We start from the raw sequence: 13,553 nt of genomic DNA, 5'->3' as shown, positions 1-13,553 counted from the left end.
ACGTGTTGTTTATTCTACTACTCTGTAAAGACTGAGTCAGCTGGTCAGCGACCTGGGTGAATGCAAGTTAGAACATGTCAGAAGAAACTTGAGTGCGAATGACTGACTCACCACCATAGTGCTACACCGCAGGCATTCCGGGAATTTAATTGTCACATAAGTGGTCCTTGTAAACTGTGTTTTATAAGGAAACAAAAATTGATATACATCTCCAATTCTACCCTTTTTAGGCCCCATTCACATGGGGCAGAGTCCACCAGATCAGCAGGGAATTTGTTCGCCGATTCCCACTGAGCAGGCAGATGGCTTGTTCGCGTCCGCTCTGCTTATGCAGCGTGGATAGACACAGCCCACTGTCCTCTATGGGCAACAGGATGTAAATGATCCGCCTATTAATTACACCCGAGGGCCATCCAATCTGATAGAGGGATGGAGAACGGATCCCCATCAGTCTGTCTTTAGCAGACAGGATTGGATCAGATGTAGGCGGGTGGCAACGGACACATGTCTGTTGACACCCACCACTCCATAGAGGGCAATGGAATAGTCCAATCGGGTCCGCTAGTCAGTTTTTTAGGCGGACCTGATTGGACCATCCATTGCCTTCTACTGGTCCGCCCATGTGAAAGGGGACTTACAAATAAGATAATATTACAAAAACAATCAAGCATATTGAATTATCACCTTCCACTTTATTTCTTAAAATGTCACATTCAATTTTGGTCATTTCACAAGGATTAAAAATGCAACAAAAACATTGTTAAAAGGATTGTGTGCAAAATAAGCCATCAGCTTTAAAATGAGACAGAAGTAATTATAACAGAAGTAATGGTTACTGCAGATCGTGTCCCACTTGGTAGACTTATGGAAGGGTACTGGTACCCTCTGAAAACAGGAAACTGTATGTGTTCCCCTGAGTAACTAAACAGAATAGGGTACTTACACCTGACCATATAACTCAAATTCTGGTGCATTTCCTCGGCAGGCAGTCCATAGTCGCTGAGTACAGCCAGCCATAGCAGTCAATGGCTGTGTGCAGCCATACGCTGCTACTTGCACATGTTCACACGTTTCAGTTGTACGCCCATACACAGGCATGTGTTTATACAATTGCCTACAGCCATTGACTTCTATAGAGTTACTTTATGCAGCACTTGTGGGCTCCCTGGTTGGGAAAATGCCAGAATTTACACTTTATGGCCAGCTACAATGGTGTGCACATACCCTTATAGTTGTGGCAAAGATCAAATTCCGGCAATGATGAAAACCAGTACTATAACTTGGATCTAGCTGCTAAAATAATCAAGACAACAGAGGAGGATTCAGCTGATCATCACATAACCAAAATAATCAGTTTTGGGCAGGCCATAGATAAAAATGGTCTATTCCCCCATCACCACTGGCTGTTCCCTTCCATGGGGGGCCCATCCATGCTGGGAGAACACAGTGATTATTGCCAGCGGCGATGACATGCTAGTTGCACCCAAGTCCATCGATGGATCAACTTGGGTTGAACTCCGGAGCCTGCCCATACATGGATCGAATCTTGGCCAGTCTCTGCTGAACCAGTCAAGATTCAAACCATCTATGGCCAGCTTAACCCTTTAACGTGTACCAGTCACCAATGTACAACAAAGACATTCACAGGTGAACCAAGGCACAGGCTACCGTCAAAAAACTGCCTCCAGGCAATGTACTATTACTGCAATTGAAAAATAAACTAAAAACACGGTCTGTTCACATATTAACTGCCTTCCATCACTCCGGGTGACAGGAACATGTTAAAGCGATGAAGAATTTTCAACTAGAAAGAGCATACAAATAAACATAACACATGAATATAATGCCAACAGTACTTAAATAAAGTTCAAGAATCTGACAATGTTATAACAAAAAACAAAAAGGGGTGCAAGTCTAAAATAGCTAAAAACACTTACACATATTTAGAGACATTAAAAAAACAATACAAGAAGTGAATAAAAAAACAGCAGTGCTGCTTGGGCAGAACAGATATACAGCTAGTGTATAAACAACTACTATGGAAGAAACAACACACAATATTCTTTACCACTAGATAGGTCCACTGCATGGTTTGCTACATATCAGAAATAATTAAATTGGTGAAAGAGAAATATCAAGTAAAGCTGGATACGCACTATACAATTTTCTTTAGATTTTATCCTTTAGATTTACCAAAACCATATAATATGAGGTCAAACCTTAAGAGCTTCAATTTGTATGCAATCAGGCAGGCCCCTGCACTACATGGTTTTGGTAAATCTAAAGGAAATGAAACAACAAAAGTTGTATAGTGTGTATCCAGCTTTAGACCTACCCCTCATTATCGGTCTAGATCTCTTCCATGGCACCTTTCACTTAAGAGGGATCAACACCCAAGCCCAACACCCCTTCTTGCTTTTTCCTAACCCTCAAGACAGGTTTACGACAAAATGCCACAAAACTATATAATGGAGATTTAACCAGTGTGTTGTTATGGAAGATTCTTAGAAAATCATTTCCAGTTTACGTTCCTTACGTTCCTTGATGCGACTGTCCATTAATGCGACTATCACCATTTAAAAAAAAGCTAAATAAAAGTACTCCCTGTAACCTATCCTGCTGCAAGCACCGCTGAACTCTGCTCTAAGACATAAATCTGCTGTGGTTTCATCTGTTGGCCTTTAAAATTAGTATGGGATCCAGTAATGACATAATCCCCGGCAAAAGGAACCATGGAGAACAGAAGGGGACTAAGCATCCGACACACCTGAAGTGTATCGGATGATGAAGGCTCTTCAGCAAATTTATCTATTCAAAACAGCAAAGTCAGCATGGGCAGCAAAACAGGTAAATATTCAGTGGGAGGTGATCTTAAAAGTCAATCATGAAAACATGAAGAAACATGGACCAGGCTTTTGGAAACCCTCAAAGCTCTTTCCCATTAGGCAGGCAGGATCATCTCTAAGGTCAAGGGTGCCATCAGGGAAGATGACCCAGAAATTGCAGCTGTGATCTTAAGCAGCTCATCAGATTCCAACTCTATTTGCAAAAAAAGCCAAGTTATGAAACCTACCCCATGGCTGTTACCTATTGCAGCATCACCATATTCCCTTGTTCTAGATTTTGTAAATGAGTGCAAAAATATCACACAGAGACTAAATCAAAGGCGTTCATCATCTAGTGATTATGTCTGTGTTGCTTGTGGATGCACCGTACCTGTACCTTCCTCTTCTGCAGCCAGCACAGAGAAGTATAAGAAAACAGACAAAATAATCTCCTTAAAATAGCAGCCCGGGGACTACAATCAACCCACAGTGTACTCTAAACAGGGACAAGCAAGCCGTTCGAATCATCCTGAACATTTCACTTATGATACAATTATTTCCAGACATCTTATGTCCATGTTATTCATTGCATTGTTTTGTTTTGTTCCCATTACCAATCTTTAAAAAGTAAAAGTCAACGTATTTTGTTGATCCAGAACTTAAAATCATAAAAATATTAAAATCCCGCTTAAAGGAATCCCTCAGTTAGCCTCTCATGGTCACTGGATCATCAGGATTGAGAGGCGGCAAGGCCACAGGTACTACAGCAGAGCACTGCCTGTCCATCAGCTGTGTTCCTCCCCCAAATCTGAAACATGCTGGTAGCCAATTGGTTGTGATTTCTGTCGGAGAAGAACTGTGAGCAGGAGGACAATGAGCAGAAAGAGGATACATCCACAGGCTACCAATGCGATAATGACTGCTGAAAAAAAAAAAAAAAAAAAAAAAAAGGAAGAAGAGCATAGATAATCAGATTCTGGATTTGACAGACTGTGCAACTTCTAATAACGTAGCATACCAATGGAAAAGACGCATGATTTTGGGAAGGCACATGCAGCCCTCTTCTCATACAAATCACCTATTGGTAGCTCTGATACTAAAACAATTACATTCAAACTCACCTACTTTTACATGATTTAGCAGTTATTTTGGATCATACAGCAAAGATAATCTGTTATTGATATGACTTATGCCACATATAAGAATATTTCTCAATGTTTTAAAAATAGTTTACTGGAATTTTGTAATAAATAAATATACTATTCCATAAGTTTTGTGTGACCGTCTCTCTCTCTAGTACCAGTAAAGTCTGTGATAATGCATGTTTTTTTGGTAGACAGTTATTTCCAATGTTTCGTCTCATCTAATTTTTTTTTTTTCCTTCAATTAAATTTAATCCTTGGCCAGGCTATAAACATTCAAGTATTTACATACTCTTAAAGTGGTTCTAAAAGGGTTTTTTTACCTTAAAAAGGTGGTTGTAACCCAAAAAAGGAAAAAAAAAAAAAAAAAAGTGAGAGCTCCTATTCCCTTGTAGCAGATTAAACAGCATTGTGCTGTCTAATATGCCCCTCTCTAAGCTGTAAAAAACCTGGCTGGTCCTGCCTGTTCCTGTGCCCCCCTCTGTGTGCTGACCACGGTAATCAAGGCTACTGAGCCCTGGATTACCATGGTCAGTTTATCCGCAGCTTTCCTCTCTCCCTTCCTGCCTGTCAGCGTGTGTGTGTGTGTGTGTGTGTGTGTGTGTGTGTGTCCCTCTCAGCCCCCTATACTAATCTCTCCTACACTGTGTAAATGTTTTTGTAAAAATAAGCCTGCAAATACCTTATCTTTGATCTCTTCTGGCCTGTCACATCAGTCATGTGACCTTCCCGGCTGACGTCAGAGGGGGAACTCGGCTCCTCCCTCTATAGCTCGTAGATAGGAGGAATACAGCAGCCAGGGGTCACATGACCGGTCATAAAAGAGCAAAGATAAGGTACTTACAGGCATCGTTTTAAAAAAGCAATTACGCAGTGTAGGAGAGATTAAAAGAACAGAGGAGGTGGCTGTAACTTGTTCTTTAACTTTACACCCACTTTAATGCATTCTCTGCATTGGAAGTAAAAACATTTTAAAAAGGGGCTCCCTCCCCAGCCCCACCTAAATTTTCACCTCATCCCGATCTCGGTCTAGCTATGTGCACATCTGCAGCAGCTCTTCTCCCCTCTCTTGGCTCGGCTAAGAGCAGCGGGAGCAGGAGCCAGAAACGACAGCAGGGGACCCAAGTAGATGAGGATCCAGGCTACTCTGAGCAAAACCATCGCACAGGGAAGGCAAATATAACACGTTTGTTGTTTTTTTTTATTTCAAGCTTTACAAACACTTTAACAAGCAGTAAGTGAATTAGATTTAAAATATCCTTAAACCCCAAAAAAGGCTAAATACATTGCAAACTATGAGATGAGGCGGATGCTTTTGTTTTTTCCAGGTTTTTTTTTTCTTTCACCTGGTGAATCTGTGAACAACACACTTTGCGGCTATGCTCACTCCTACGCTGTATCTGGTCATGGCTGTCACTAGGCTGAACTACAAATAGGTCTGGCTGTGTTCATCTTTATTACATGGAGGCTGGGGTTTTTATTAGTTTACAGAAGAGAGATAACATTGTTTATGCTTTCAAATGTAGCTTACAGGAAGCAGCGTGGACACTGCATTGCTGTGTTTTTAGCTTGAAAGTAGAAAACTAATGCTGGCATTACATTTAATGACTGGTAGACTGAACAATATTACAATTCTGTTCTTAGGTTTAGTTACCGTTTATTGCTAAACACTGGGCAGAAATGTTTTTTCAGTATTGTTAAAGTCCTTGCTACCTCTAACAAATATGTGATCTTCATTTTGCAATATAAAGAATCAGCCACTGTTCAATCTATAATGAAAATTCAGTATTTCCAGGGCTCAGTGTAGCCAACATCCTGTAGGCAAGACCATTGAACATTATGTCTGCTACTTCCCTGGGCCACCAGTCATGCAACTTAACCATAGCAGTTTGATGTTTGATTCCAAGTGTCTTAGACTCCTGAACTGTCCCAACAATTCACTGCCTAACATGACTGACAATGGGCAAAGATAGAATGCAAGGACTAGCAAACATAGGAATGGCCACCAACCTGCCCTATTGACAACTACAATTCTGACGGCGTGATGAGAAATAATTGTTCCAGCGACGCCATGCGGTGAGTGGAAATAACTTTGCTGCTTGCTTGATACCTCCTTCCTAAAAAGCACTGTACCACTGTGTAAGAGATATGTGTGTCCTGTCGCTCTACACACATTGTATATCTTTTAGAGTGCCCATGCAGGCTGCAGTACAACATCCACAGCACTAGGGAGTTGCATGTGAGAGTGCCAAAACACAATATTAGGAAAGGGTTAACGTATAATAATCTCGCTTTACATTTTTTAAGACATCACAGGACGAACCCTTAAGGTTTAAAATATGGGTATAGATAAGTTAGCTGTTCATTGGAGGGGCTGTATAGAACAGGAAGACTTCAAAAATGGGAAATGCTGTGAATTTACATAATGGATACTTTTAAACCTCGAGGTGTTAATGTGGATCTAGATCTTAACTGAAAAGTAAAAAAAGCCTCATTAAAAGTCACACCAATGGATTTATTCTGGCTTCTGACACAGTTCTCACCCTAGGCCATGCCTCTTGACACATTTCACCCTGATTAGGCTTATTTGTAGAGGAAACCTCTACGAATAAGTCCAGTTGGGGTGAAACGCAACAGTGTGGCATGGCCTAGGGCGGGGATTGTGTTGGAAGCCAGCTACATTGAATAAATGCAATGGTGTGACTTTTACTAAGTGCGGCTTGTTTTTTTCACTTTACTCTCAAAAAGGTCAGCACCTGTGCAGTGGAGGACCCGGAAAAATCATATCTAGGACTTGGAGCAGTGCAGTTTTCCTTTGATCTTTTCAGATCTTAACTGCTTCATAGATGCTAGCTAGATTTTTATTTAAAGAATATAATATTACTGTGTTTTGACTTTATGTAGCATTCTACAAAAATAGCTTTATTTATGTATTTTGAAACACCACTGCTAACGGACTTGAATTTTCTTGGACTCGTTTGATCAGTTTTAAAGTTTTAAATTTTTTAGTAGATCAATTCTTGCTCTCCATGCAATTGTATGCGTTACCCTATGCAGTTATCACTTTCCTTTGGCACATATTCAGGTTCGAATGCTAACAATACTGGCAACATGGTGGATTCTTTCAAATCAGTGATTTATCAAAAATCAAAAATTGTTGATTTGTCTGAATTTAATTTATGGTGGAGGACACAGCATATTCTGTGCACAAGGGTCAAATAGCTTGATATTAAGTGCTGCAAGAATATTCAAGATTTAAGCTCCCTCTTATCCATCCAATTTTTCCCTTTTATTGCCTTGTATAGCATTTTTCTATATACATTAAGTCTCCAGATCCCTCACTGGCGTCTCTGCAGATGTGGCCCTGCCAACCGGTCCCCAATAGTCCCATCATACCAACGCATTGTCTGTAAATCTCTACTTGATCCAGAGAGGCTACAGGTACTATACTGCCAATAGTAAGTGTCTAAGTCCTGAAGGCAGTGACAATGACACCCAAAAAAAGGACTCTGCGTACCTCCTCCAGCGGTGACAGTTCCACGCTCACAGTTGCAGCTCTGTCTGATATCAACACCCATCTCCCCACCCCTTCATCTGAGCATTACAGAACTACTCTTTGGCCATCGGACAGCCACTGATGATGTAGCTCCTGCGCAAGTGCACAGAAGTTACATCATCCCCGGCCCCAATCTCATCATGCCTAGAATGCGTTTGTATTGAATTGTGCAAAGTTTTATTGGCAAAAGACACAAAATATTAGCTCGTTATATATATATATATATATATATATATATATATATATATATATATATATATATATATAATTTTTTTTTTTTTTTAACAGCGGGACTTCCACTTTAAGTACTGAACTCCAAGCAAAGAAGGTATAGTAAACACTTGTAGCAATATGAAGTTTTCCTTATGTATAGGTTTGTGCGTGGGTCTAGACCAGGAGTCTCCAAACTATGGCCCTCCAGTTGTTCAGGAACTACAATTCCCATCATGCCTAGTCATGTCTGTGAATATCAGAGTTTTACAATGCCTCATGGGACGTGTAGTTCTGCAACAGCTGGAGGGCCATAGTTTAGAAATCCCTGCTCTAGTACATCAGAACAGCCCATCTTGTTCTCCCTTCTGTGGCACATTGATTCTCGTTAGTCTGCTTTGTTGCAATCTGGAAGAAAATAAAATTTGCTGAAGATTTATGGGACTGGGTCTGAACCTCTTTCTCATACCTAAAAGTTAGCACACCTGTGACCCAGGCTCAATAAGCAGCGTGAGCTTCGAAGATTTGACTTTATTCCATTCTCAGGAAGATATACATGATTAACACTAATGCCGCATACACACGATCGGACTTCTCGTCGGAAAAAGATACGACGGCCTTTCCGACAGGATTCCGCTCAAGTTTGCCTTGCATACACACGGTCACGCAAAAGTTCGCTGAACTTACGACCGTCAAGAACGCGGTGACGTACAACAATACGACGAGCCGAGAAAATGCAGTTCAATGCTTTCGAGCATGCATCTAATTGTTTCCGAGCATGTATAGGAATTTTGCGCGTTGGAATTGCCACAGACGATCGCATTTTCGGATAGGAACTTTTTCCGACTGAAAAATTGAGAGCATGCTCTCAATCTTTTGCTGGCTGGAATTCGGCCAGCAAAAGTCCGATGGAGCATACACACGGTCGCATTGTGCGACGAAAAACTCTCATCGGTCTTTTGCGGGCCGAAATTCCGATCATGGGTACGCGGCATAAGACTGGAAATAAAAAGGGCCAGCACCAAGGGCAGGTCAGGCTCTCTGGCCATGCATATGTGAGCAGAATGACTGCAGAAAAAAGCAGGATGATTGGCTAATCAATCTGAAATCAATCTGATGCCTCTCCATCACTCAATCACATCCCGGAGCAAGAAGGTGATCAAGCTGAGTGTATAACTGTAACAGATCACTAACCTGTCTCTGCTGTATGCTGTTTAAATGGGTAAATAATAAACAAGCTAAAAACATCAATAGTCAATTGCAATCCATATATGTACTTCAACTGTGTATTTAGCGGTTTGGTGTTCAGGTTTCAAGCCATAGTAAAGTCTTGTGAAAAAAAAAAAAAAAAACATTCTCTTTCAAGGCAATATCATAAAGTGCTAGTATGCACCGCATACTAGCACATTATGAGAAACTTACCTTGAAACGAAGCCCTCCAGCAGCACGCTGTCACCACTGCAGGCGCTTTCATCTTCACTCCGTCTCCCTCCCGGGTTCAGGGACTACAGCCCAGTGTTAATTTTGACATCAAATTTCGATTTTGTTTTAGTTATTAGTCTTTTGACTAAAATGCCATTTTTTTGTTTTAGTCGTATTTTAGCCATCTGACTTGTTTTCGTTTTAGTCATATTTTAGTCGACTAAAACCTCCAGTACAGTTTAGTCGCCTAAAATTGAATGGGTTTAGTTAAAGTTTAATGCATTACTTTCTTGCCAAACATTATATACTCCTGGAGTAAAAATCTAATAACATGTTTATTATTTATGGTATTAAAGTTTAAACATGCACTACATACACAGATTTAGCAGTTATGATATAAGGTCAATTTAGTTTTGGACATAGTCTCGACTAAAATGTCATTTTAGTTTTAGTTGTATTTTAGTCATCTGAATTGTTTTAGTTGACTAAAATAGTATTAATTTAGTCAATAAAAATATTTTAGTCGACGCCTGACTGGACGAGCTGCGATGACGTCACTAGCGTGCATGCGCGTGGGAGACTCGATCACAGCACACAGCTCTGAAGGAACGGTACAGGTATGCCCTTCCTTCAGAGAGCATGTGCTGGCGATGTCACCGGCTGCTGCTCGCCTGAATATCTCCTAAAGTTTAGGAGATATTCATTTAAATTACAGGTAAGCTTTATTAGAAACTTACCTCTAGGTAAAAATCACAAATGAGAGTTTACTACCACTCCAAGTCTTCTTTAATATTAATAGTTAGCCACCCCTCTGTACTTTCAATCTGTGAACACTAGCATACTATAGAAACAAAGAGAAAATATTTAAGCTCAGTTCACAAAGCTAAACACACCAGGATAAATGTCCTTATTTTTGTATCAAAGCTTTGTAAACTGAGCTTTTTTGCCTTTTATTTATCCGTCAAGCCATGTACTCTTAGTTTGTGGAGTCGCTCACCTGTATCTTTGGTTGAACTAGAGAGCTGACATTCTTTCTCCCAGTCCTTAGTGATCACCTGCTGCAACAAATCATGAAACTTGCCTAGGGGGCAGCTGTGTACACAGCCTGGGAGTGTTAAGGGGTAAGGTGGTTTGCTGCTGTCATTTCTGAAGTACATCTCCACTGTAAAGTTCCTGTGATGTAAAACAGCAAGAAGATACAGAAAAAAATTAAACAAACAAAAAAAAAAAAAAAAAAACAAAAACAAAAAAACAATTACAAGAAAGAATGACAGAAGTGGAACCAAGACCAGACAACAGTGCAACATATGAAAAACTTCACAGATGCCACTCTGACACCCAAAATGCTAGTTGCTAGGCTGTCATGCTGAGACTCTGGTTTCAGAATTCTGAGCCACTGAGCTAGAACAAATATATGGGGGTAAAGATGTCCTACTTAACTTATAGCTCGCAATGGATTTATGGAGAACAGTTGGAATGTGGGTAAAGGTAGTGAATGCGGATGTACTTTTATACCAGATGACATATGAGGCCAGAGGAGCTTCCAAGAAGTTTAGGAAGGTAAGGTTCAGATGGGTTGACTCAAGGAGTACACTGGAGGAAGATGGGGCTCAGAGAAGCGACCACAATTAAGAGCAAGATCCAGCTGGTGAGGTTTCACCGGAGGGTGAGAATATGAGTACAATGCACTGATAATAATGAGGATGAGGGGATTTGGGGTGCTTTACACTATATCCCTTTGCCCATGGTTCTAAGTTTCAACGTTGGGATGCCTGAGGGAGGGGAGGGGTTCTGATTGTGATTCAGGACTACGGTACTTGTTCAGCATACTAAGGCCCAGCAGAACAGCTAGTCAATTACTGTAATTAGGAGAAGAAGATCAGCAGTGGTAGTCCATGTATTTCTTTCATAATAGATTTACAATAACAACCATCTTCCATTAGTCACCATATTGGGTGCAGGTTAAACCCTTTCCAATTACATCGGGCTTGTTCGAAGGTGCAAATGCTCATGAGGGTGTGGGTAAATAGCGGCCTCTAGTGGGTAAAGGCAAAATGTACAGGAACGTGATGAGAACCTGTGAGATGGCTCAAACAGTGGTTGCCCTGGGACAAAGCACAGCTATTCAGCATCACACAAATACTGATACTAATACTGCTCCTAGCACTGGATGGGTACCTTAGCTATGTCAGATAGCAGCTAAACAAGGATGAGCAGGGTATGCCAAGGGTGGGAGGATCAGAGAATTGAAATAATGGGGCAAACTGGGGTACCCTCCATTAGATCCCTGGGTTACTACACCAAGAAGCCTCAGGACAGGTAACTGCAATTGCAAGATAGGAGGGAGCTGCAGGACAATGTTGAGCTGAAAATAATAAGTATCACTCCTATGACCTATGACGATGTCAAACATCCACCTCCTATGGCAATGTAGGCTACTTATAACAGCCTAACTACATCTAAGTACTTTTTTTTTTTTTTAACTCTTTTTATTGAAAAGGGCATATGACAATGGCAGTCATCAAATGCGCTCAACATGAGCGAACAAAACAGTGCGGTACATCTTATCTTACAGTGCAAAAATGTCAATGTCTTTACAAGTACACTGTATTTCTCAGCATATTGATCCCAATACTCATGTTATTGAAAACACCATAGAAACAATAAAGTACAAGCTATTTCTCAAATCTTTTAGTGATATAGTTACGTGTTGGTTACAGTAAGGGCAGAAGAACACCACCAAGCATCCCACACTTTATTATACTTAGTTGGGCAACCCCTGTGTTCAAATATGAGTTTTCATAGGGTAATACCTGATTCATCTATGTATGGATGGAGGTGTGGGCTAGATCCACTTAAGTGCTACAGCTTAACGGGCCATATATAATGTCTCCAGTAGCATTGTCCTAGTATGTCTTGGCCATTGCTCCTTATCGAAGACCCCCAGCAGACACACCAGCGGGGTTCATAGAACAGGAGTTGATAAGACCGCAGACAATATCTCCTTCACCTGTTGCCAGTATCTCACTATAACTGGACATAGCCACATAACATGTGCAAAATCTGCAAGTGGACAGGTGCACCTAGTGCAGGCAGAGGTAGGTATACGGTGCATTGCGTGCAGTCTGACCGGGGTCAGGTTTGTTTGATGTAGCATATAAAAGGTGGATTCATTTGTTGTTTACTGCGGGAGATACAGATAGATGGGCGGAGCATGCTTCCTCCCAAAATCTCATCAGACAAATCGGGGACAAGTTGTTGCCACTTGATGCGCACCTCCAGTGGAGCCCCACTAGTTGTGGCAGAGAGTAAATGTAGATACAGAGTTGAGATAAGTCCCCTAGGGCCATGAGATCGAAGCACTCCTATCAGTGGGTATTCAGAGAAGTCAGTGTCACAAATACAAAATTGAGAATGTAGCACATGTCGAAGTTATAAATATAAAAGTTAGATTGGGGCAATTCATATTTCCTTTGCAATCCCTCAAAAGAAGCCAATACATTTCCATCATAGATGTTGTCCAGAGCAACCATTACCCTATGCCCCCAGAATCCAGAGTACACAAAATGCTTTAAATGGGGGAACACTGGATCGTGCCAGAGTGGTAGCGCCTCGTTAGTACCCTGAAAATTTGTAATTTTCTTGGTGTCCCTCCATGCCGTATGGGTCAATGTCAATATTGTTATATGCCTTTCCCCCAGTGTGGCCATAGGTGCCTCCAGTGCTATCAACAGATGTTTGATTTAAAGGACATAGGCGAGATATGACTCAACCACCGCCGGCGTAGGCGGTCCCAACCAGTCTGTCAGATGGCATAGCTGCCCAGCCAAATAATAATAATATAAGTTAGGCAATGCCATGCCAGCATCAGCCTTAGGGCGCTGCAGAGTGGAGAAGTTTCCGCCTATGGGTGGCCCAAATAAAAAGGTGATAAGTAGCATGTCCAGGGTTTTAAAAAATGATTTAGGCACTGATGTAGGCATGTGAGAAGTCACATACAGACACTTGGGCAGACGGATCATCTTAATGAGATTAATCCTGCCTGCCACAGACAGGGACATGTACTTTAAGTGTCACTAACACTCCCTTTATTCTAAAAACAGCATTTGGATCCAGCATAAATGTCCTAAACTTCTCCACTTTATTTGAATCCGTAAGAAAGTTGTTTTTTCCCCCCTTATTATCGTGCCATCCCCTGCACTATCCACGAACAAGGTTTACCGTTAACTTGCAGTTTTTAGTGGCTAGCATTGCACAAACCTTGTGCTCCTGCTACAAATTCCAGGCATCATTATGCATGCATCCCCAATTTCCATTCATTCACTAAAGAAACCAATGGGCAGTGGTGCGTGAATGGCAATTTTATAAGTGGGAGATTTTCTGTGTTTTTAGGTGCTG

The 13,553-nt window shown here is 41.2% G+C and overlaps 1 protein-coding gene across 2 annotated transcripts in view; it reads right to left on the bottom strand.

Annotated features, from left to right (window-relative positions):
* Nucleotides 1-672: 672 nt before the first annotated feature.
* The window catches only part of ACP2 (acid phosphatase 2, lysosomal), a 43,310-nt gene continuing 30,429 nt past the window's right edge, over nucleotides 673-13,553 (bottom strand). The window contains exons 10-11 of one of the 2 annotated variants that reach the window (XM_073604321.1): nucleotides 10,153-10,328; nucleotides 673-3,744 (exon numbers count right to left, since the gene is read on the bottom strand). In XM_073604321.1, the coding sequence (XP_073460422.1) occupies nucleotides 3,611-3,744; nucleotides 10,153-10,328 (310 nt within the window). In that variant the 3' untranslated portion in view covers nucleotides 673-3,610. Of the gene's footprint in view, nucleotides 3,748-10,152; nucleotides 10,329-13,553 lie in introns of both variants that reach the window. The other variant, XM_073604320.1, reaches the window with a different exon arrangement.

This window comes from Aquarana catesbeiana, linkage group LG11, assembly GCF_042186555.1.
Source record: "Aquarana catesbeiana isolate 2022-GZ linkage group LG11, ASM4218655v1, whole genome shotgun sequence".
Classification (NCBI taxonomy): domain Eukaryota; kingdom Metazoa; phylum Chordata; class Amphibia; order Anura; family Ranidae; genus Aquarana; species Aquarana catesbeiana.
Note: the sequence above shows the minus strand (reverse complement) of the source record. Positions and strands in the feature narration are given on the sequence as shown.